A 23,807-nucleotide genomic window follows, 5' to 3' on the forward strand; every position below is an offset into this window, starting at 1 on the left:
CGTCTCGAGTCGTACGCCGTGTATGGAGCTCTCTCTCTGCTGCTTTGAGCCGTGAAGCCGTGTTCCAAATCCAGCACAAGTACGTAGGCAGATCACTCGGTGGGCTCTCCCGTCAAAACAAGCCAGTCTGGTGAGATTGATGGCTTTGATGAGAGATCAGAGGAGCAAATGTTTCACGTCAAAGAGAGGAAAATGTGTTCACGAGCCTTTGATTTAATCCCCCTAAAGCGTGAAACGCAAACAAAGTTCCCGAAGGGGCAATTTTCGCGGGTGTTCTATTTTAGGAAGTGGTTATGAGCGCCGCGCGGGAGATGGCTTACGTAAGCACGGTGTGCTGTGGTAGTAGTAGTGGTGATGATGGTGATGGAAGAGATAGAAGTAATGGTGGTATATACCGGTCATCCGAGGCCCCAATTGGTGTACCGTACGCCCTGGTGCTTGCTCCAGAGCTGTGCGACTCGCACAGCGTACTCGCTGACCTCTTCGACCGTTGTGGTGTGGTTTATGGGCAGGTGGACCGCACCGTCGAACAGCGACTCAGCTCTATCCTCCTCCACGGGCTTCTCCCTGGAGGGCCTGCCCAGCAATGGCCTGTACCGTCTCGCTAGCTGGGCCATGTCGAGCAGTTCATCACCACGTTCCAAGGACTTGCGCGAGATGTCCCTGTACTTCATCTGTTGCTTGATCCTCTCGACAAGCACGTCGCCGTACCTCAGCTTGTCCGCGTCAGAAAAGCTTCTCTTCCTGTTGGCAATGGCCACACGGATGTAGCCATCCACTATGCGACTCACGTGCTCGTAGACGACACACCGTATCTGGTAGCACAGCCCTGTGATGTCAGATGAGTCGTTGTGCTCGTGCTGTGACAGAGTGATGACCAGGTCCAGGAGCGACTCTAGCGTGAGCCATGTCTTCTCATCCGACAGCTTCTTACACAGCTTCCTGTACATGTCCTGGTGGTGGAACCCCACGAGGTACATGGTTATCGAGTCAATGTACGTCACGATCGCCAGTTGCACGTTCTCCCTATCGTTTCCACCGGGACTATCACGATACGAGTCACCAAGGTGTTTCTTCTCTGTTGCGACTCTAACGAACTTTTCGAAATTGGCATGACACTGCTCCTTGTCTATGGAGGCAGAGGTGGAGATACCCAGCCCGATAAGCCTGCTGTTACCATTGGCCTGCTTCTTGGTAACGCTGTTATGGGCCTTCACTTTGAGCCCTGGTGGAAGGTGAATCGTCACTTCCAGACAGTGGTTTCTCCTCACTATCTTAACACGCCTATTGGAAGAGGCGGACGACAAGGACAACGGCGTTGGCTTCCTCTCTGGCACCTGTCTGGAGTACTTTGGGGGCAGTGTGGGCGACAGTTTCGTGGGTATCATCGGTCTATCCGTGTATCTCGAGGGTAATTGAGGCGATAGCAGTGGAGGGAGGGCGTTTCCCTCCGCGTACTTCTTCTCCAGCACTGTGAATTCGTCGTCCCAAGTGACGGGCGAGCAGTTCTCGTGGGCAGCAGCGCTGCTCTGGTGCTCTTTCGCTGTAGCAGCGTTCCTCTCTGTCTGAGGCTCTGTGTGGGCCTCTGTCTGAGGCTCTTCCTGAGGCTCTGCCTGTTCCTCTGCCCGTCCCTCTGTCCCAGCCTGCGACTGCTCCTCTGTCCGTTGCTCCTCCCTCCGCCTCTTCAGCTTCAGATACTCACTAAAGTTGTGCTTCCGTACGTCGCCCATACCACACTCTCACACCTGTGCAAATCACACTAATCAGCTCACAAACAGCCGGCACTCGCTGTCCAGCAACCTCCCCAGCTGCTCAGTGGAACAGGCTTTGTTGACAAAGTACACCAGGCCTGCTGAGGGATACGAGAGAATGTGATTACTAAGAGCTTACGTAATACACCGGGCACCATAGCAACGCTTCACCGTCTACAGCCACTGCGCTCATACTCAAAGGCGGCCGTCGGGAAGCTTCACACTGCTACAAGCTGGGCATAAAGAGGCAGCTGGGCATAAAGAGGCAGCTGGGCATAGAGAGCTGGCCCATAAGCTGCCATTGGAAACCGTTCGGAGCCGTTGCCAACGAATGCTGTGTTTCTGGCCCCGGTGATCAAATCCGGTGATCGGAGATGGGCGTCGGAGTTGGGCGTCGGAGATTGCTCGGGAGTAGCGGTGTTAGCGGGTTTAATGATATATATAAGCACCGGTGGTTGCCTCTTTGCTCTATGGGGTTCCATGATGGCTGGTGTAAAGGGCAATATCACAGCGCTGGTTGAACAAGAAGCCTTGGAATGTCTGCTTTCTCGGATCAGGACTTCGACTCCAAGGGCTACGCCCGGTTTAGACCGAGCTACGACGACTCTCTGTACGAGTTCATCGTGCACTATCACGAGGGTGGTGATGAGCTTGCGGTGGACATTGGCTGCGGATCAGGCCAGGCGTCGTACCCACTGACTCGTTATTTCAAACGAGTCATCGGCACTGACCTGTCTGGCACGATGGTGGCGACTGCGACGTCCAGGGCTGAGGAGGAGCCCTCGCTCAGAGGGAGAATCTCGTTCCAGCAGAGTCCTGCGGAGGAGCTGACCTTCTTGGAGAACAACTCCGTGGACCTGATAACCGTGGCCCAGTGTGTCCATTGGTTCCAATTGGACAAGTTCTTTGACGAGGTGTACCGTGTGCTCAAGCCTAACGGGACCATTGCGATCTGGGGCTACGCAGACCCGGTTTTCAACGACCCAGTGGCTGATAGACTGAGCATGGAGTTCACGTATGAAGACCCTACAAAGCTGGGTCCCTACTGGGAGCAGTCAGGCAGAAATATCCTTAGAGGACTGCTGGACGATGTTAAGGTGCCAGCTGATAAGTTCAAGGATGTCGAGACTTTCAAGAGAACACCTGGCGATGCTCTGAATAATAGCACCTCTTCACCCTTGAGTATTAAAAGAGAAATGCCGTTGACATTTTATGGCAATTATGTAAAGACATGGAGCTCCTACCACAACTGGAAACGCTCTCATAAGGACCAAGCCGATATCGCGGACTTATACTTGTCAGAGCTACAGTCGAAGATGAAGTGGACTCCAGCAACCACTGTCAAGTTAGAATGGCTTACAGTGCTTAAACTTGCTAGAAAGATCTGATCATATATCAGTGATATCAACACTTGAATAACGAGTTCTTTACACCTTGATATGCAACACACGAGATTGGCACTTCAATGATTGTATCGTCATTGTCCTTGATTGGATATGCCTTCACAGAGATGCTTCCTTCTCCGAGATTCTTCGAAACAACCTCGCCAGGGAAATAGCTCTGTAGCTTAACCTGAACAATATCACCGACTTCCAACTCTTCAACAAACCTGCTGTTGATATCCATTGGAGATCTGTCCCTGTGGAAGCGACATAAATGGTTCGAATCGTGTGCATGGAGTTCAACTCCACATGCAACGGCACAGGTTCCATGGTATGACCTCGTACACTTTGGTGAAGTGCATTGGAAACATACACCTTTCTTAGAATGGCAGTAGAGACATTTCAAGGATCTTCTCGCATTGGAGACCTCTGACATCCCGAGAACCACTTGATTGGAGCCATCCACTTGTATTGACGTTTCTGGTAATAGATACGCACAGATGGCATGGCAGAACTGTATGGTCTCGGCATCGCCATTCTCCAATGATTCAACTATGGGTACAAGTGTGAACATGCTGTTATCTTCGATAGAGCTCTGTGGTAGAGTATGTGGACATAATTGGCACTGAAGCACTTGTGTACTTCTTCTCTTGAGAACAACGGGAGATGACGACGACGATGTGGATGCTTTCCTCTTTCTCTTTGTCTTCACAGCCAGAGCATCGTTCGAAGCCTTAGACTTGGAGTCAGCAGTTGAAGGTGTCACCAGCTTGATAACTGGAGTTGGAACGTGCTCATCTTCAGAGGTAATTGGTGTCTCATCGCTTTCCACAACGTGGTCACACTCCGATTCAATCTCGGGTTCAGCTTCACCTTTAAACCTCCTTATCAACTTCGGCACGTCAATCCCCACAGAGTCACTGATGCACAGGCACTTGGTAGTTTTCAGCCCATATTCAAACCAATCATCCGTGGCAAAGTTAACAGATTCAGCCAAGTTATAACCGTAGTTCATGCCGGCATGATATCCATACGGGTAAGTTATCATGAATTCACCTTGGTGATGAACAATCTTGTTAACTTTTATACCCTTTGATTCCAAAAAACTTGGTGATGCTAAGAATGTCTTATGTCTCAGGAAGTCTGGACATCGTGAAGAGTCCTCTGGGAACAGTTCTCTCATCAAAACGTCAAATTTATCCTTGTACACCCTCGGAATCGAGTACCACTGCTTAGGAGCACCGAAGTGCAAGTAGTTTATCGAGTACAGGTCCTGGTCCTCCAAGTGCCAGGAGAATGAGGCCTTCCACAGCCCAGCGTATAAGTAGGCATCGTTAACTCCCGGTAGTTTCTCCTCCAAATGGTCTAAAACGTTGGGTAAACGTGCAACGTTCCAATGCTTCACGCTATCGTCAAAGATCGACCCCAGCATGTCTGCACCGTACATTGGGTCCGCAAAGATCAAGCTCTTCCAGTACACTCTCTCCAACTGTTCACACCTCTCCGGCGTGAACTCAGAAACGTCAATGTTGTACTCAAACGACTCGAACATGGAATCCTCGTCAACCTTGCCGTTAATCACCTTGCTGTTCCATCTCTGGGTCTCGCCATCAACAGATTTCCTCAGTTTACCCCGTGGAGCAGGCGGCTGGTTGCTTGAGGCCTCGCTCAAGGCCTTCCATTGCACGATGTTATACGTCCGTGGCCTCTCAATGTTCTGCGACGCGAACACCCCATTGGACCCGTTAAAATGCTGAATAATGGGGTTCTTGATCTTGATGGACCTCAGCTTCTCTTCACTAATCTCCGGAAGAGCTTCAACCCACTCAGCAGGTGGTATAACCTTGACAATACCAGCAGCCATTCCATAGCTGTTGATGGCCTTCATATAGCCGTAAAAGTCACTGAACTCCTCGATCGATGGGGTAAAAACAGGTACACCATCGCAGAAGTAACTTGGAGTGCTCATTGTCCACTCAACCGGCTTAATGTGTCCATACAATGACTGTAGCAGCGTGTATAAGCGTTGGAACAGAGGGATTAAAGAGGTGTTTTGAGTGTCATTTTGAACCGTACGATGGGGCTCTGTCGGCAAACACCCGGACATACACCCGGACATTTCTGGACCCAAAATGTCCGGGTGTTTGGGTGTCCGGGTGGTGTATAGATGGTGTTACTTCAACTTCACACTCACCTCCTTCCTGTGTTTCTTTCCATGGGGTTCCACGTTCGAATCGCCGGTAAAGAGGAGATATCTGATGAAGGAAGCACAGAGGAAGAGGAGGAAGATATCACACTTGACTGACTCGTTCAAAGAGAAGGAAAAAACGACGAGTCGTTCATCAACACCATCAGCATCAGCATCAGCATCAATATCAGAATTAGCATCAGCATCAGCATCAATATCAGAATTAGCATCAGCATCAGCAGCAGAATCACTCCAGTGGATCGATAAATACTCACCCAGATCACTGGACCAGGTTGCTATACACAACAGAAAGCTCAAAGATGTGCGAAGCATCTTGGAACCAATGGTTTCTGGCGAATCCCAGTGTAAGATTCTCGTCTTAACAGGCCCGTCCGGTTGTTCAAAGAGCACAGTGATAAAGCTACTTTCCCAGGAATTGATCGAGGACAGAGGAGGCCAGATACCCTACATAGAATGGATTAGCCCGCTGGAGACTCATAGAGATCAATTCGACGATTTCCTCCAATCTGTGCGATTCAGAAGAGGCGTGAGGAAGTCAATCGTACTGGTTGAAGATATACCAAACGTATTCCACGAAGAAACACGGGAAAGGCTCAGGAAAAGCTTGATGCAATGGGCATACTCTGACCAAAGGACTCCTCCTTTGGTGATATGTATCACGGAATGTGATTTGGCCAATGAGGAGACCATGCGAAGAGGATACTCCATTGAGAACAACTACAACGCTGAAACCATTTTAGGTAAGAAGCTTTTGAACGCACCAACTGTCCACAGGATCAAGTTTAACCCTGTGAACGCAACTCTGATCAAGAAGACATTGAATAGCATTGTAAAGAGTGAGTCTGCTCAACTACAAGCCATTCCTTCGAATGCGATAAAGGACGAGATCCTGAAACTGTCAACGTTTGGTGACATAAGATCAGCAATATCAGCTTTGGAATTTTGGTGTAAATTGTACCATGAGGATACAGCCAATACGTTGAACCTCGGTAAAGAGCAGCCATTCTCAATATTCCATGCTGTAGGCAAGTGTGTCTATGGAAGTAAGAGCGATGAGGACGATAACGTCACAACTAACCAAGTTGTAAAGGACTTCATTACTAGGCCTTCAATAATGAAACTGGCACTATTGGAGAACTACACCAGTTTGAACAAGTCACAATTCCCCTTGAGCGTTGCATTGGAGGTTGCAGATGGCTTGAGCTTAGCAGATACGATAGTTCCTGAAGGTGAAAGCCTCGAAATCTCCACCAGAGCTGTTCGAACAAACCTAGCAAAGGCTACAGCCACTGGCTCTTCACATAACAATATGGGACTTGTTTTCCCCAGAGAATGGAAAGTGCAAAGGAGAATTCAGAGGGTCAAGAATGATGTCTCACAGTATATGGAGCTGGAGCTGAGGAAGAATGGCAACGTGTTGCGAAGTTTCCAAGATTCGAATCAGTTGTTTGGTGATTTGGAGCCTCTGATCAACAGGCAATTGGCATTTAAGAACAAGAGCAAAGCTGTGTATATGAAGGCAAAGGGGATAGAGCCGATTCCTGAGGAGTTGTTTCTCCCAAAGATGCCATACATCACTGAACGATTGGGAGGCACTTTCATCAATCAGCAAGTAGTTGGAGATGAGACCCCTACAGCAGATGATGATGTTGATTATGCCAGCTCGAGCAATAACCTGGAGTATTTCAAGTACAGAGATATGGAACTGGATAGCACTTCTGCAGACCTCGACGGTGGTGATAATGGAGACGAAGAAGAGGATCCAATAGTCACAGATAGTGATATTGAAGATACAGATCAGATTATACCTGACGTTGACGATACATTCGAAAGAGAACTGGTGCAAATCTCCCAAAGGCCAACGCTACAGAAGACTTTGACCAACCTGGAGCTTCTAGAGGACTTAGATGATGGTTCCCACGATTTTGACGACTCTGATTTCTGAACAAGATTAACTAACATAGCATTATTAACGAACATTATAAGATTGCAATTTATAATAGATAACACTATATGACGAGGGGTTTTTACCGAACCCAAACCACCTAGTTAGCATTTACAGCGTTCTGAAAGAAGTTTGGATCCTCCTCCAGGTTCTCCTTGATGATATCCAACCCACCTTGGAATTCGCCGTTGATGTATAACTGTGGGAAAGTTGGCCAGTCTGAGAACGTCTTCAGGCCTTGTCTAACAGAATCGTCCTTGAGGATATCGAAGAACCCGAATCTCACCTGGTTCTCTCTCAAGATAGCGACGAGCTGTCTCGAGAATCCACACTGAGGTGAAGCTGGCGTTCCCTTCATGAAGAGCATAACAGGTGATGCCTCTGTCAACTGCTTGAGACGGGCATTCAAGGCCTCTGGAGATTCCTCCTCCTGAGCCTCCGCAGGAGGCTGTGACGAAGTGGCAGAAGCGGTCTGGGCCTGAGTCTGTGCTAGTGGAGCCTGCTGGCTCGTCTGCTGCTGCTGTTGGCCTGCTGCTGTGCCCTGTTGAAGCTCTTCCAACGCCTGGACGAATTCCTGTGGATCAGCACCAGAGATCTCTTTCAAGATCGTGTCGTTCTTGATAAGCACGAAATACGGAACAGCACTCACCTCGAACAGCTCAGAGATGTCAGGGTGCTCGTCGGCGTTGATGGACAGGAACGCAACCTCTGGGTTCTGCTGTGCGAGCTGTTGATAAACGGTATTAATCTGGATACAAGGAGCTGCCCATGGCGTGTAGAAGTACAGTGCAATGAGCTTCTCAGGCGAGACGTCACTCGTCAGCTCGGTGAAGTGGTCATCGCTGTTAACCTCGATCACGCTCATCTTTGTAACGATGCTTGGTGTACGAACTTATGCTCCAATTGCTGACTTTCCAGTGGATTTATGGACCACTTCCACGGTGATGGAATGAGAGCTTGCCCGCGTAGTGTTAACGTGGGCAAAATTTGGCCAGCTTATATGGTGGTGTGCGGGTGTGAGTCTTGCGGGATGGAAAAATGACGCCATAGTGGTATGGGACACACTGATTATGTAATATGAACACCCGGACACCACCCGGACACCACCAAACACCCGGACACCACTAAACTGACGCGTGTCTCGCGGTGCGCGAGGTCTTTGCAGTGACGCGTCAGTATCGTTTCAACCAGTTTTGACGTGTTTTGGCTTGCTCTACGCTCCAATTGGAACCCTCAACGAGTCAGCAAAGGGTGAAACCAATGACAAATCCATCGAGCACGACGACGCCAAAGAGGCCAACTGCTGCTAAGAAAGGAGACACGTCGTCTTCTGCAAAGATGAAGCAATCATCGCTGCTGTCCTTCTTCACGAAGAGATCAGCAAAGAAGGAGCCTGGTGTGAAGGCCGGACCGGTGCCTGGGTCCAATGGTGGGTCCACTGGTGGGTCCTGTGGACTTAGTGAGGATAAGGAGAATTGTGGGAGCCTTGCAAGCGGTGACACGTCTATCCTGTCAGACAAGGTGAAGAGCTCCACTCCTGCGACGCCTCTCACGCCCAGTTACACTGCTGTGAAGACAGAGAAGCAGCCCTTACAGCAGAGAGCTGAGAACGACACGTTGCAGAGCTCTCCCACCCCTGCGCCTGTGGCTGGTGGCTCCAACTCTAGAAGAACCAGGAAGAATGTAAGCTACGCAGAGCTGAGCGATGAGGACGACGGTGAGGATGCCCCAGTGGTCAATTCATCAGCACGCAAGCGTCGTCGAGTCATCGAGGACGACGACGACGGCGAGGAGTTCGTTCCGGATGTACAGGAGGAATCTGACGTGGATGACGGCGACGCGTTCGTCGTGCCAGACGATTTTGAGGACGATTCCGGGGCCATTGACGACGACGACGAGGATCTTGTCGAGCTGACAAAGCCTAGACAGAAGAAGAGATCCACACCAGCCAAGTCCCAGGCCTCCACTCCATCGTCAAGTGCGTCGAAGCTGAGACAGTTCTCGTCATCATCAAGTTACAGGCCAAACGGCTCGACTCCCTCTAAACAGACACCTTCCTCAAGGGACAAGCCTGCTCCAAAGCATCAGAAGTTCACGAAGGAGAACGAGGAGAGGTACCAGTGGCTTGTGGATATCCGTGACGCTGAGAAGCGTCCCATCACTGACCCTGACTACGACCCGAGAACGCTGTATATCCCACCGTCAGCTTGGGCTAAGTTCACGGCTTTTGAGAAGCAGTACTGGGAGATCAAGTCCAAGATGTGGGACTGTATAGTGTTCTTCAAGAAGGGAAAGTTCTATGAGCTTTACGAGAAGGATGCTATGATTGCTCATAACGAGTTCGACCTGAAGATTGCCGGAGGTGGTCGTGCTAACATGCAATTAGCTGGTATTCCAGAGATGTCGTTTGACTATTGGGCAACGAGCTTCATATCAAAGGGCTTCAAGGTCGCCAAGGTTGATCAGAAGGAGACCGGGCTGGCAAAGGAGATCAGGGAAAGTGGCACGAAAGCTAAGAAAGAGGTCATCCAGAGAGAGCTGAAGTGTGTCTTGACGGCAGGTACTCTGACAGAGGAGAGCATGCTTGTCGATGACATGGCGATGTACTGCTGTGCCATCAGACAGGACCCAGATCCTCATGACCCAGCTGGCATGGTGTTTGGTGTTGCCTTCATAGACACAGCCACGGGCTCAATCCAGATGACGGAGTTCTCAGATGATAGTGAATGCACCAAGTTTGAGACGTTGATCTCTCAATTGAGACCTAAAGAGGTGATCTACGCAAAGGACAACCTGTGCTCATTGGCTGTGAGAATTCTCAAGTTCAATTGCCAAAACCAGGCCATATTCAACGTCATTAAGCCGGATGAGGAGTTCTACGACTTTGATGTCACCTTCGAGACTCTGACGAGAGCCAAGTACTTCCCAGCAGAGGACCTGGATGACATCTCGCAATGGCCAGAGACCTTGAGAGCTTTCTACAACGATCGTAAGATGTCTGCCTTCTCAGCATTTGGTGGGCTGTTGTGGTATTTGAAGTCACTGAAACTTGACGAGTCATTGGTCTCTCTGGGGAACATCTCCACGTACACCACCATCAGGGCAACGACGAACCTGGTGTTGGATGGACAGACTCTACAGAACCTGGAGATCTTTGCAAACTCGTTTGACGGCTCCGACAAGGGCACGTTGTTCAAGCTTGTGAACCGTGCATCCACGCCATTCGGCAAGAGACTGTTACAGACCTGGATCGTCCATCCTCTGTTGCACAAGGATGATATCGACGAGAGGCTGGACTCCGTGGATCAATTGCTGGAGGACATCGACCTGAGATCCACCATCGAGCTCACGCTGTCGAAGCTTCCAGATCTGGAGAGGCTGCTTTCAAGAGTGCATGCTGGTCAGCTTAAACTGAAGGACTTCACAAGAGTGATTGAAGGATTTGAAGACATTGCTTCTCTTTACAAGATCCTAGCATCTCATGACGACTTGAAAGGTGTCCTTGGCCGTTTGGTTTCGAGCTTCCCTTCTGAAATTGCACAGTGTCTGGCCAAATGGACAGATGCCTTTGATCGAGTCAAAGCGAGGGAACAAGGACTTCTCATCCTCAGCTCAGGCGTTGAAGAAGACTATGACGAATCGAAGAGTAACATCAAGAGATTGGAGGATGAATTGAACACCACGCTTAGAGCATACAGAAGAGAGTTCAAGACCCAGTCGATCGAGTACAAGGACTTTGGAAAGGAGCTGTACACCATCGAGATGCCAATCTCCGTGAAGGTGCCATCTTCCTGGAAGCAGATGGGTGCCTCCAAGAAGACAAAGAGATGGTGGTCTCCTGAGGTGGAGGCCCTGTCCAAAGAGATCGCTCGTGCCAGGGAATTGCACAAGATCCTGGAGGACTCTTTGAAGATTAGAATGTTTGCAAAGTTCGACAAGGACTATGCCGTTTGGAACAGTGCAATTTCAATCGTTGCAAAGATTGATTGTTTGGTCTCATTGGCCAAAACCTCAGAATCTATAGGCTTCCCGGCTGTACGCCCACAGTTTGTCGACTCTGACCAGGGAATCTTACGATTCGACGATCTGAGACACCCATTCTTCAACCACGGCCTTACAAATGCGAAGGATTTCATTCCAAATTCCATCACCTTGGGTGGAGAAAAGGCCAACATGGGACTGTTGACCGGTGCCAACGCAGCTGGTAAATCAACGGTGTTGAGGATGACATGCATTGCGGTGATTCTTGCTCAAATCGGCTGCTACGTTCCATGTGAAGCTGCTCGTCTGACACCTGTTGATCGTATCATGACTCGTTTAGGTGCCAATGATAACATCATGCAAGGGAAATCCACCTTCTTTGTTGAGCTATCAGAGACCAAACGTATCTTGGAGAATGCCACGCCAAAGAGCTTGCTGGTGCTGGACGAGTTGGGAAGAGGAGGCAGCTCTTCCGATGGCTTTGCCATTGCAGAGGCTGTATTGCACCATATAGTGACACACGTCCAATCTTTAGGGTTCTTTGCAACACATTATGCCTCTCTTGGAGAGAGCTTCAAGAGCCATCCACAGGTGCAGCCTTACAAGATGGCAATCATTGTCGATGAAGCCTCAAAGAATATCACGTTCTTGTACAGGCTAGAGCCAGGTGCTGCTGAGGGAAGCTTTGGAATGCACGTTGCCAACATGTGTGGTATTGACTCTGCCATCATCAAACGTTCTGAAGAAGCTGCTGAGGACTTTGAGCATACGTCGATGCTGAAGAAGAAAGGATTGGCAAGTTCCAGTGCCATTCCATTGGGTCTGCAATCAGATTTCTCCAAGTTATTGGACAAGGGTCTTGTTAACGTGGAAGGTGGGTGTGGTGAAGGTGTGTTGGTGTACAACGAGGCTACAAAGGTGGGAGCATTGAAGAGTATTCTTAGTATGATCGATGGTATTTAACGAAACAGAAGTTATAACTGTCCGTTTCTCACAGCTGAAGCTTTCCATTGCCCTCATTGAGTTGATTTGCGTGAACGTCTTCGAATTCGGAAGGATCAATGGTTTTAGGATTCCAGATCAAGAGCAACACCCATTGAACAACCAACATCGAGAAGTCGTTCAGGTGGCTGAGAAGAACATACCACATGTTCTGCTTAGTGGACACTTCGAGCATGGTTGTGAAGTTCTCCTTAAAGTCCTTTCCGATATCACCAGTCTTTTGAGACGAATTCGTGGCAGCAGCCATCACAACCATCGTACCAACTGTGGAGATCAATCCGAGTGATATTGGGATGAAAATAAGTGCTCTTCTTGACAGAAGATACTTTCTGGCGAATATTGGATCAACAATCTCATTGTACGTCATCTTGGAGTTCTTGTACATGATGTAGAACATAGGAATCCATATGAATGCGGACACAAGAGAGGCGATGATCTGGATAGCTTGGACAACATAGAAATGTGCCAATTTCTCCAATAACGGATGGAATGAGAGAATAATGTACGAGACACCTTGTGCAACAAGACACTTCTTAAAAGCTGGCTGAATAGACAATCTCTCTCTGTCCGGTTTACCATACCCATAGACACCAGAGGAGAGCTTATAATAGACAATGTAGGATCCTATTGTGAAGAGGAATTGAACTGCGATGTAAAAGTCAAACACTTTAAACAATGAGAGTCTTGGATAGAAATTCCAAAGGCTGAGAATGAGGTTATTCCATGTAATCTCTAAAACCTTCAGACTAAGGAGCACACAGATGTCTTGAAAGATGGTTCCAATGTACTTCTTCTTATCACCTCTGAATGTCCATATGAGAACCAGCTGGGTGATGAATAGCAGTGCTATCAAGAGTTGGAATACTTTAGCCTCTGCGTGGCCAGCAAGTGATAGATATCCATAGCTGTGGATCTCCTGGACATACAGTCCCTTCACGCTTTCAGCCTCTTGATAAAGAATACCACAGAATATACCCTGTTCATGGATCTGATAGGTGACATTCTCACCTTTCATCAGTCTTTGGTTCAAGATTGCGCTCTGAGGCTTCTCACCATCCATCACCTTGACGGTAAAGGTGCCGACAGGACCATCACACAGCCCTTGCGACAGCTTCTTCTGCGAGCAAATGCCAAACCCGTCAACCTCCATGAGCAATATGTCATCATCAACAACCATTGGGATGTTGGTTCTGGCAGAATCTCTGATATGGTACACCAGCAAGGAGGTATCCTCTTCATTGGACTCAATGTATAATCCTCTGGGTCCGTCGGAAGGCTCATAACCAACGCAATTTTGTATAACAGCACCAAGTGCACCGAGTGCTAACGTGGCCAATGGGAGAACTCTCATATTATAGTAATATAGTTCTTCTTCTGAGGCGATACGGGAAGGAAAAGAACGAGGATTAACGGCTTATTTATACGGATTTGCCCTATTAATACCCAAAGTGTACAGCCCGATGGTTCGGACAGCACTGCGTGCTTATATAATCTCATCTGCTTTTAAAGTTAAGATGTACATACGTCACAGCGCATGGTGCGTTGATGCAATGCGCTTTGAGGCGAGAGTTAAAATTGAAATGTATTCATAACTTTTCAAATTTGCCAGTGTCTCCAATCGAATTGAGTGATGATCATACAATTTGTAATTTATTCCCTCATGCAAGCTTGGAGTTTCCGGCACCAATCATCATGTCATCCAACTCCACAGCTGTAGACGCTTCTTGTTCAGCAAGGTCGATCTTTGTTGGCTTCCAAACCCAAATGTACAGAAGCAGCCATTGAACAGCCACTTGGGCGAAGTCCTCCATATGATCCAACATTGTGACTAGGAAAGTTGACCTAATATCATCCCACGCAAATTGGTGTGCTCTGAAATCACCCCGTTGGAAATGTTCGTCGCCCCTCATGATGTTACCGACGACGTTGGAACCCAGGCGTGATATGAACTCTAGAGCCAAAGGAACGAGAAACAACACCCTTCTAGTTAAAAAGTACTTGTTGGCGTGGACAGGGTTGAATATTCCCTTGAAAGTGATATCTGAATTTTCAAATATGAGAAATAATGTTGGAACCCATAGACTGTATCTCATAACACCCAAAAGGCTCATCATAATATTTGCAAAAACTTTAGATAGCTTGGTGTACACGAGCCCATGGAAGGCAAATGCCGTTTCGGAAACAGCAAAGGAAACCATACATAAGACGAAGATAGGCTGAATCGAGAGTTGCTGTCTGCTTAATTTGCCGTATCCATAAACACCTCGTGAGAGCTTGTACAAGACCAGTAAATCAAGCTTTTCAAAAATCTTTGGTAACCAATGATCGATGTCAAAAGTCTTGTTCGAATTGGAGAAGTTCACATTGGTATTCATTATCATAAACTTGACATTGAACACAATAACCTCAGCGAATTGCAGTACCATCAAGGTGACAAAATCTTGGAATATATCACCAAGGTAGCTCTTCTTGTTCTTTTGGAAAGTGAGATACATCGCAACAGCAGTGGCAATCAGCAGCACCAACTGTAATTGGTAAACTTGGAACACTCTGTAATCTCTTCTAGAGAGGAACCCATGGCCATGAACTTCTTTAACAACTATCTCATCGTAAAACATATCCGAATTTCTATAAGCAACAACACAGTAGTTTCCCTCTTCGTTGATATCGTACTTGACACCTTCACCTTGACGCAGAACAACGTTCAACCAGTCATGTGGTGTTCCGTCACCTGTGACTTTCACGTTGAAAGTACCGGCTGGACCATCACACACACCTTCAGTCACATTGAGCTCACTACAGAGTCCAAAGCTCTCCTCTGATTCAAGCAACGGCCCGGCAGTGTAAACCCAATCTGGAATATTGGTCTTCCCAATGTCTTCCCTATTGTACACAAGGATCGAGGTGTCGTTTTCGTGGGGGTTCTCAATGTAGATTCCTCTTGGCCTATCATCAGCCTCAAATGAAATACACGTCTCATACATATCACCAAAGGCAACAGTGAGCAGAAATGTCAACACCAACAACCTCATAGCTTACTTCGAGTTGTGTCCCAGTGTAATTTCCAGGCTTGGTAATCAAAATAAGAAACAAGGTGTTCTCGGCAGATGACAGCGTAGCGGGCTTTTTTATATGGATATTCTTGGCAGATTGTACGGGCATGGCGTCGGACTTTTGAGCAGGTCGGCGTGTGACGTCCGACCTTCGCATTCGACTTTCCGATTTATCGCTCAATTGACCGAATTGTAAACTGCTGTAACAATTAACCATTGTTACACCTCTTCAGTGCTTGATTGAAACAACGTGAATCATGCAGTGTCAAGATTCGGGTGTTTCGACATTGGTTCAAAAGGAACTTTTTGAGCCATTGTGTTTTCTCATTTCAGAGTTCTGATGAACTAACCCACACTCCTCTTATATATTTTCATATTATATTGTTTTAAGAATTAGCCTATTGTCATTATTTCATATTAGTAGTAGTGTTTAGCCACACTTGAAGTGGAAGGGAACGGTATCGATAACTGTTTAGTTGTTGATTGTGTAATACATTGTGATGTCATCATCTTTTGGAAACTATAAGCTGAGCCCTGAAGAGCACAGAGGGAACAATCACATAAGGTAGAAAGGTTTCTGGTAAAACCAGGCAGGGAAAAGAGGGGCGTAGTTGGGATCAGGTTACCTCTGGGGGTCTATAGGATCACTTTGTGCAACCACTTGTGCAACCACTTGTGCTAGTTGTAGTGTTGTAGACATTCGTGACAAGTGTTCCTGTCTTTTGTATATATCTCTGCTAAGAATAAAGAGAGCATCGAAAGTCCCACATGCCTGTTGTTGTTCGTGTCTTCCAATTGAAACAACTTAGTTCTCTAAAAACACCCCTTTAAAGCCTTTACTGATTCACAGTTCCAAGGTGCAATGAACAGAGACCTCTGGATGTCCTTCAGGTTACCAGCCTCTGCGTAACAGTTGCTTAGCTCTTGTGATGTGACTTTGCCTCTGATTGCAATCTTCAATGCAGTGCTCTTGTCCAAATGGTCCCATACTCTTAGATCATCGGGGAACAACACCGCAAATCTTTGCCACACACCTAAATCGGCTTCGCCTTGACGTCTGTTGATTTGTGAGATCAAATATGGAACGTTTCTGAATCTATCATTCATCAATTCGCTCAAAGGTAAGGATGCTAATTCAGATTTCACAATAGTCAAATAATCAGTGAGATCTTCAACAATCGAAATGGCACCAATGACAAGAGTGACCAAAAGAGAAGAACCATGCTCTTCAATATTGTTAAATAGTTGGTCTAATGCTGCCTGCTTAGTTTCCTCCGTGTCATACACGAATAGAACTTGTGCAATTAACACAACGAGCCTCTTAGCATCTTCAGAGAGGGTTAACACTTGTTTGAACTGATCCAGTGCATCATCAAATTCATCAAGGAAGAAGTGACAGAGACCCATCACGGTTCTGCAACTGACAACGGTCTTATCATCATCACCAAGATCGAGACACTCAAGACAGCTAGCAATCGATTCTTGATAGTTACTCAATCCAAGTTCAAATCTTGCATATTGTGCCTTAACACGTGTAAAACTCTTTAAAATAGTGTCATCCTCAGTCTCCTCAAAGCTGGTCTCCAGTTGTGTCAAAAGATTCCCACACAGCTCTTTTCCTAGTTCATAATCACTCAATCTTTCGAGGATTAAACAGGTCAATTCTAATCCAAACGTATCTAGTGGATAATGCTTCAAATATTGAACCATACCATGACACGCTGAACTCAATTCCAGCACCGCATCCACATCTTTAACTTCATCACCCTTACCAATTCTTTTCATACAGATGTTGTAACCGTATGCAATTTGTGCCGTTGGATTACGGCCATTTGCAAGGATAAACGAGTGTGTGAAAAGATGGGATGCCATATCATGATCGCCTTGTTGTTTCAAAGTGAATGCTTGACCCAACCAAGAGATTGGCGCTGTAGGATTCAGACTTTGACCACGCTTGTAGGTTTCTGATGCGAGGGAGGAATCTTCATAACGGAGATATAACAGTGCAAGGTTAGACCAGATGACAACATTCTTCGACTCGATGGAAGATGCCTTGATCAGACAGTGTTGAGCAACACGGGGGTTTATAGAGACCGAAGCAACACCTAATGCAATCCATGGCTCCTGGTAATTGTTCTGGAGCTTAATAGATTCTTTCAAAGTTGTAATCGACTCGTCTCGATATTGAACGTTTTTAGTAATCAGATATGATACAAGTAAAGACAGACCCATGTTGTAGTAAACAGCAGAACGAACTGTTCTTGCGCGAGGTTCAAGAGCCAAACATGCTCTATTGCAGTAGATCAGGGACAATGCAGCTAATTCAATTTGCTTATCGTTTTCAATGTAAGAGGCAACCAGTTCATCGTCAATATCAATATTCGCTTTCTTCAACATTGTGAATACTCTTTCATAGGGATATTCAGAGATCTTTGATTGGATTTGTAAGAACAACTGGATGAAATCATTTAAAATCCCCCAAAAGTTTACAGAACTGAGGTTCCCTCTTTCCAGATAATCAAGACATTTCAAAGCAACACCTACTGCCTTACCAAAAAAGCCAGTAGAGACACATTTTTGGGAGTATTTTATCAGCGAATCCTGTAACGCTGCAATAATGCACTCCTCATCTGGTCTTTGTAACAATACGTTTTCTAGAGTTTCAACAGAATTGTCAAAGTCGGAGATCTGACCTTGAACCATACCCATGAGGTATTGAGCAACCCAATGATCTGGATCGAGTTCCAAAGCTCTTTGAAAAACTTTAATAGCCGCTTCCAATCTTCCACTGCTGATATAAGCTTCACCCAGACCAACCCATGATTCAGTGTCGCTATTTTGCAATCTGATAGCGTTCTGAAACCATTCAACTGCCTTTGCTTCATCTTGCTTTTCCAATGCAGAACAACCAAGTACTCTATATGGCCATGAGTCGAAACCAAGACGACGTCTTGCGCTTTCAGAAGATATGATCTGATGACAGTAGATTTCTGCTCTGTTCCAGTTGCCCTTACTTGTAAGATCTTTGACCAGATACCACGCCGCCTTAACTTCTGATGTATCAATTTCAAAGGCCTTAAGGAAACACTTTGTAGCTCTTTGATAATCTTCGAAATGGTTTAAATATATCTCACCAAGAGCGGAGAATGAAGGTGCGTAATTACTTGCTGATCTTAAAGAGTCAACAAGTTGTGCATATGACTTTTCAAAGTCTCCAGTCATCTCATAACTCTTTGCCAATCTCCAATTGATGAGGGCCTTTTGGTCGAGGATATAAAGGCTGTTACCTTTGATATCCTTCAGTGCTTTTTTCAACCCCTCACGGCCCTTTTCATGATTGCCTAATAAAATTTCAACCCAACTGAGTTCAGAAAGTGCTTCAGTGTCATCCTGTTCGTCGACAACTTCTTGTAAGATGCGCTTAGCCTCTTGTAATTCACCTCTCTCAATCAAAATGACCGATTTTCCAACTCTAGCTTGAGTGTTCCCAGGGAAATCTTGCAATACTTTATCAAAGATCTCATTTGCTCTCTTATGGTGCTTCGGTGGCTCATTGTGAGTGAGAACATTACCATATTTCACCAGTAAATCCCTCTTCGTGTTCTTGAACAACATTCCGGTAGAAGTCGTTGTCTGTACAAGAAGTGAGAGAGCTTGCTGACATTTGTATAGGGCATCCATGTACAAATTACAATGGTCCTGGTACGAAATGACGATTCTGTAAGCAAACAAGCTATTCTTACATGACTCAAGACCCTGAAGCATCAATGCCAACAGTTCTTCTTGAGAAAAAGTCTCCTTTTCAACCAATTCGTTCTCCAAATCGTCTTCCGGTGAAACTTCATCTGTTGTTTGCTCCTTGAGCTCAACTTTCAAAGAGCACATATCTGACAAAACAAGACCATGTATGACTTGGCCTAATGGCTTACCGCTGAATTTCTTCAAGAAATTTGTCACCACTGCAGGGTCCAAAGAATCAAAATCTTCTGGGTCTAACCAATCAAAGTATATGGACCAAGCTTGGAAAGATGAATGATTAACAACAACCATACCTTCCACTATTGCCTTTATATCGTTACTTATAGCTAATTTGGCACCTGGTGGCGCAGCTTTGAGCATCTGTAATTTGTAACTCAAGTACTTGTCTTCCAAATCTCGTCTATCCTCGTCATCGTCAACGATGTTGATCAGTTGAACGTACAGGTCAGGCACATTTGAGTTCTTATAGATGTTCCACGTAGTTGCATCGTATGCCCCACCAGATGCTTTCATCTTTGCAGATGACAACAGCCTATTCTCCCTTGTTCTAACATGGCCGAGGTAATCTCTGAGAGCCTTTTCAGGCTTCACCAACAACCCCTTCGTGGCTTGTTGAAGTCTCCCATCGGGCAATAACTGTCTCTTGTACTCATCTATCACATCCTCGGAGGGGAATTTATCCAAATACTTGGAGATCTCACCAACAGTCTCAGCAATCGAGTGCTGTTGTTCACTCAGAACATCGAGGTAGTCAGATATAACACGGAAGAACGTCTTATAATCGTCATCAGTCTTCACCAGCAACAGGAGGCCTTTCCACGCGGTCAGATCGTCAGGTTTCAGCCTAATCGCCCTTTCATATGCCTCCTTAGCCTCACGTAGCTTGCCCATGAGATGGTTGGACTTACCAATGAAGATCAGGGCAAAGTAGCAATCTGGATCCAGCTCCAGAGCATTCTCAGCTAGAGAGCAACAGTATTCAGGATTATTATCCTGTAGAGCCTGTTTAGCCGCTTTCAAGTACGTCTTTGTAGACATGGTTCAGCACCGATTCCGTTGAAGCGCCCGTGATTGAATTGTATTTGTGTCTTGTTGATGGTTGCTTGTGTCCGTTGTTTTTTTCTCGATTTGTTTGTTGATCGAAGATTCTCAACCACTACAACATGGCACATGTGGAAGACCATGTTAGGATTGTTCTACAGCGATATAAACAAAGCGTCGAATTATATATTGAGAATGCAAATGAAGTTACAAAGAACACCGGGTACGATGGAGGATGTCCTTTTGTGATGGATCGACAGGAGGCATCAATATAACGTGGTAATATACAAAGAGGATGTGCTGAGGAAGTGGGCAAGGCAAGCGTACCAACAACGCTGAGGACACATCGATTGGGTGATAGTTTCATTAATCCTTGGACTTCTTAGACTTCTTTTCTTTCTTCTCCTTCTTCTCCTTCTTCTCCTTTTTCTCCTTCTTGGACTTCTTCTCAGATTCTTCCTCATCATCCTCCTCTCTCTTTCTCTTCTTGTCCTTCTTGTCCTTCTTCTCTTTCTTGTCCTTCTTCTCTTTCTTTTCCTTCTTCTCCTTCTTCTCCTCCTCTTCATCACTTTCATCGTCAGAGTCGGCCTTTGTGATCTCAGCAGCGGCGTCGGCGTCGGCATTGTAAGCACGGGCCTCAGAGATGTCAACCTTCTTCTGCTCACGGACAACCTTGGATGTTGTTCTCAAATCTCTACCCTCAAGAGCAGAGAGACGGGACTCAACCTTGGCTCTAACCTCAAGACCAATCTCACCAGAGTCATCTCTGTCTTCTGAAAGCGCATCGTAACGGAGAGCTACAGCAGCCTTTGCAGCGAGGACTCTAGCAATCTTACCTTTGTTTCTACCGGAGGCTTGACCAACAAGGGAAGCATGGTACAGCAGACCGTACTTTGGTGTATCATGTTTGGTCTTCAGAGCTCTGAAGAGAGCCTTTTCAGCACCGAGGATTTGAATGGTGGAAGCTGGGGCCTTGGCCAACGAGATCAGGGAACCAGAGTGGGCGATCAATCTGGCACCAACAAGTTCACCGACTAATTGGGTGAGATTTGGAGCAATGGCTCTCATTCTTGAGGAGAGGTATTGGGACAACTTTTCTCTGTAAGCTGCAAATTCAACAATCTGTTCAGCGAGAGCCTTGATGTTGATAAGATCAATCTCTGTGATTTCAGTACCCATAGACACTTCAGCAGCAGTCTTGACTCTTTCCTCAGCATCTTCTGGCAAGATCTCACTCAAGTCAGTCTCAGCAGCGTTGGATCTGACACCCATGGTGAGGATAATTCTGGCGTAGGCAACAGAGTCGGTGATGATCTTTGCCAGTTCAGGGAAGTGCCATCCGTACCATTCTTTACATCTCATAGCGTAGGTGTTGAGCTCCTTGTCCAAGTCGTCGAGAAGGGCAATGGCCTGGATGATCATGGTGTCGACTTTGTCAGCGGAGAACTTGAGTTTGAAACGGCCGATGGAGTGCGCCAAACCCAGAGACATCTTCGACAAATCCGAGTCCGACAACCCTGGCAAGAGATCTGGCAGGTGCTCTCTAACAGCTCTGTACAGGTCTAAGGTGACAGCGTCTGAAACAACGTTCAAGTTCAGGCCCAACTTGTTGATGGCATTTGCCAACTTGGTCTCAGAGACAACAAGCGTTGTCTTCTTATCACCTTTAACGCCCTCCAACAACGACTTCAATTGATCAGAAACCTTACCGTCGATCACGCTGTTCACCTCCTCAAGCGCATTAGCAGCAGAGTTGAACTTGGAGAAGGCTGACACCTTGAACTGCGAGAGAACCTTCTCGGTGGTGTCCAAGTCTGTGATGAGGCTCTGCGACTTGTAGATTTTCTTGTCAGCTGCCTTCAAAAGGGCATAACCAGCAGCTGTCTCTGTAAGAACGTAAGCCATGCTTTCAAGTTGATCTTTCTCTACCGGAATCTATTCTCCTTTGAGACGAAACTCCTTCACACTGGGAATGAAAACTCGAAGAGAGAAGCATAAAGATTTTTTTTTCCCTCCTCCATCTGCCTGTTTTCTCTGCGCAGAGGAAATTTGCGTAAAACAGTTGAAGAAAAAATTTTCCAGATTGCTACTTTGGGAAGCATTCCGCAAAACGAAGTGTCAATTGGCGGAGCGAACGATCACATGTACCGAAAATTACGCCATTACGAGATGAGTTACCGGAAACGGCGAAAAATGACACAAATCGCGCCAAATGGCACCAAGTCACAGTGAAAAGGGAAATATTCGCGACACCCGCACACCAGCGGGAGACACAAATTCGCCCGGCTTCGCGCTGCCTCTCGCGGCCTCTCGCTGCTTTTTCCCCTGTTTTTCCTCCCTCATCGAGGATAAATTTCTGATTCCACGGCAGTTTTCACTGCGACATAAACAACACGGAAGGCGTATTTGGCATCAAAAGCTTCACAGAGCAACCATCTTTCAGTTAAAAAAACAACTGAGACTGTTCGAACGCGAAGAATCACGTCAGCTGACCAAGGTGTAAACTCTTCGAGTGTGCGCTCCGTCTCGGTATTTTGTTGTGAGGGTCTTTAACCGTTCACAGACTCGTGTTGTTTACCTGTTGTTTACCTGTTGTTTACCTACTGTTCTCCCGAAGCGCTGAGGATATGTCTACAAGCGCGTTGCCCAGCCAGAGCGCTAGACGTCGTGTTGCAGAGCGTGGAGCGAATGAGAAGACGGTAGAGGAGAGCGGATTGGCTGCTCCTTCCACCTCGTCGTCGTCAAGGTCCGATGATGCGCTCTTTGACACGGCAGAAGGTGACAAGTCCGTGCCAACGAGCGCAGATTCGTTGGCTGTGCCAGTTGCCAACGATTACGTTGGGCCGCTGGTGAAGAGACCGAACTCGCCATCGTTGGGAAACGATTTCTTGACTGCCCATCACGTCTTTGGTGACTACATCCGCAAACACGAGATTCCTCGTAAGGTGTTCCACAGCTCTATAGGGTTCATCACTTTGTACCTGTGGACCCAAGGAGTGCAGATCAATCTGTTCCCGAAGTACTTCCACGTTGCCTTCATTGTGATTACTTTGCTGGATCTTATCAGATTCTACTCAAAGACGTTTAACTACATGTATTGCCAAGTTGTCGGGTTTCTAATGAGAGAGAAGGAGGTCCATGGCTTCAACGGGGTGATATGGTACATCTTAGGCTTGGATTTCGCATTTTCATTCACCACTAAGGATATCGCAGTCTTATCAGTGTTGTTATTGAGTTGGTCAGATACTGCTGCTTCGACATGTGGTCGTGCTTGGGGTCACCTGACCCCAAAGATTGCAAGAAACAAATCGTTGGCTGGTTCAATGGCTGCCTTTGCAATCGGTGTGATTTCAAGTTATATCTTGTACGGCTATATCGTGCCAACTTATTCGCAGTTTAACGCTCCAGGATCCATACTATGGACCCCAGAGACAAGTTATTTGAACATTCACACGATGAGTATCCTTGCAGGGTTCATCGCTGCTTTATCAGAAGGTATTGACCTGTTCAACTGGGATGACAACTTTACAATCCCAGTGCTATCAAGTATCTTCTTTTACATTGTGATCTACATCTTCCGCAAGTGAGCTCACCTCTCTCTTGATGACCAAACAAAAGGCCTAGCCATCTTTCAAATAAATATAATAATAATGGCATAATATATAGACAGAACTACATTGAGCT

At 46.7% G+C, this 23,807-nt stretch overlaps 11 protein-coding genes across 11 annotated transcripts; 4 read left to right on the forward strand and 7 right to left on the reverse strand.

Moving 5' to 3' along the window:
- Positions 1-398: 398 nt before the first annotated feature.
- On the reverse strand, positions 399-1,730 carry CYBJADRAFT_174239 (uncharacterized protein; the record flags this gene model as incomplete). Its single annotated transcript, XM_020216554.1, has 1 exon — positions 399-1,730. One exon carries the CDS (start codon positions 1,728-1,730, stop codon positions 399-401), a length of 1,332 nt encoding a protein of 443 aa, XP_020069417.1.
- A 557-nt stretch (positions 1,731-2,287) lies between these two features.
- Positions 2,288-3,139, forward strand: TMT1 (trans-aconitate 3-methyltransferase; the record flags this gene model as incomplete). Its single annotated transcript, XM_020212874.1, has 1 exon — positions 2,288-3,139. One exon carries the CDS (start codon positions 2,288-2,290, stop codon positions 3,137-3,139), a length of 852 nt encoding a protein of 283 aa, XP_020069418.1.
- A 212-nt stretch (positions 3,140-3,351) lies between these two features.
- On the reverse strand, positions 3,352-5,654 carry CYBJADRAFT_163564 (JmjC-domain-containing protein; the record flags this gene model as incomplete). The annotated part of the gene is made up of 3 exons (XM_020213779.1): positions 3,352-3,390; positions 3,507-5,138; positions 5,328-5,654. The coding sequence occupies 3 exons, from the start codon at positions 5,652-5,654 to the stop codon at positions 3,352-3,354; spliced, it is 1,998 nt and encodes a 665-aa protein (XP_020069419.1).
- A 295-nt stretch (positions 5,655-5,949) lies between these two features.
- RAD24 (Rad24p) lies at positions 5,950-7,287 on the forward strand (the record flags this gene model as incomplete). The annotated part of the gene is made up of 1 exon (XM_020213780.1): positions 5,950-7,287. One exon carries the CDS (start codon positions 5,950-5,952, stop codon positions 7,285-7,287), a length of 1,338 nt encoding a protein of 445 aa, XP_020069420.1.
- CYBJADRAFT_153350 (PICOT family protein) lies at positions 6,971-8,270 on the reverse strand. The gene has a single exon (XM_020213404.1). The coding sequence runs from the start codon at positions 8,150-8,152 to the stop codon at positions 7,388-7,390; it is 765 nt and encodes a 254-aa protein (XP_020069421.1). The 5' UTR covers positions 8,153-8,270; the 3' UTR covers positions 6,971-7,387.
- Positions 8,271-8,325: 55 nt separating this feature from the next.
- MSH6 (mismatch repair ATPase MSH6) lies at positions 8,326-12,231 on the forward strand (the record flags this gene model as incomplete). Its single annotated transcript, XM_020216912.1, has 2 exons — positions 8,326-8,336; positions 8,565-12,231. The coding sequence occupies 2 exons, from the start codon at positions 8,326-8,328 to the stop codon at positions 12,229-12,231; spliced, it is 3,678 nt and encodes a 1,225-aa protein (XP_020069422.1).
- CYBJADRAFT_168690 (uncharacterized protein) lies at positions 12,224-13,994 on the reverse strand. Its single transcript, XM_020215465.1, has one exon. It carries the CDS (start codon positions 13,619-13,621, stop codon positions 12,260-12,262), a length of 1,362 nt encoding a protein of 453 aa, XP_020069423.1. The 5' UTR covers positions 13,622-13,994; the 3' UTR covers positions 12,224-12,259.
- CYBJADRAFT_174246 (uncharacterized protein) lies at positions 13,929-15,302 on the reverse strand (the record flags this gene model as incomplete). Its single annotated transcript, XM_020216555.1, has 1 exon — positions 13,929-15,302. One exon carries the CDS (start codon positions 15,300-15,302, stop codon positions 13,929-13,931), a length of 1,374 nt encoding a protein of 457 aa, XP_020069424.1.
- An 834-nt stretch (positions 15,303-16,136) lies between these two features.
- SKI3 (SKI complex subunit tetratricopeptide repeat protein SKI3) lies at positions 16,137-20,120 on the reverse strand (the record flags this gene model as incomplete). Its single annotated transcript, XM_020216556.1, has 1 exon — positions 16,137-20,120. One exon carries the CDS (start codon positions 20,118-20,120, stop codon positions 16,137-16,139), a length of 3,984 nt encoding a protein of 1,327 aa, XP_020069425.1.
- A 369-nt stretch (positions 20,121-20,489) lies between these two features.
- NOP58 (RNA-processing protein NOP58) lies at positions 20,490-22,140 on the reverse strand (the record flags this gene model as incomplete). The annotated part of the gene is made up of 1 exon (XM_020217189.1): positions 20,490-22,140. The coding sequence occupies exon 1, from the start codon at positions 22,026-22,028 to the stop codon at positions 20,490-20,492; it is 1,539 nt and encodes a 512-aa protein (XP_020069426.1). The 5' UTR covers positions 22,029-22,140.
- A 342-nt stretch (positions 22,141-22,482) lies between these two features.
- Positions 22,483-23,806, forward strand: DGK1 (diacylglycerol kinase). The gene has a single exon (XM_020215466.1). The coding sequence runs from the start codon at positions 22,751-22,753 to the stop codon at positions 23,708-23,710; it is 960 nt and encodes a 319-aa protein (XP_020069427.1). The 5' UTR covers positions 22,483-22,750; the 3' UTR covers positions 23,711-23,806.
- Position 23,807: the final 1 nt, after the last annotated feature.

Source organism: Cyberlindnera jadinii (genome assembly GCF_001661405.1).
Source record: "Cyberlindnera jadinii NRRL Y-1542 unplaced genomic scaffold CYBJAscaffold_11, whole genome shotgun sequence".
NCBI lineage: Eukaryota > Fungi > Ascomycota > Saccharomycetes > Phaffomycetales > Wickerhamomycetaceae > Williopsis > Williopsis jadinii.

Excerpts from the sequence above, each read along its gene's own strand:
- CYBJADRAFT_153350 (XM_020213404.1), bottom strand. The coding sequence starts at position 8,152 with ATGAGCGTGATCGAGGTTAACAGCGATGACCACTTCACCGAGCTGACG.
- CYBJADRAFT_168690 (XM_020215465.1), bottom strand. The coding sequence starts at position 13,621 with ATGAGAGTTCTCCCATTGGCCACGTTAGCACTCGGTGCACTTGGTGCT.
- DGK1 (XM_020215466.1), top strand. The coding sequence starts at position 22,751 with ATGTCTACAAGCGCGTTGCCCAGCCAGAGCGCTAGACGTCGTGTTGCA.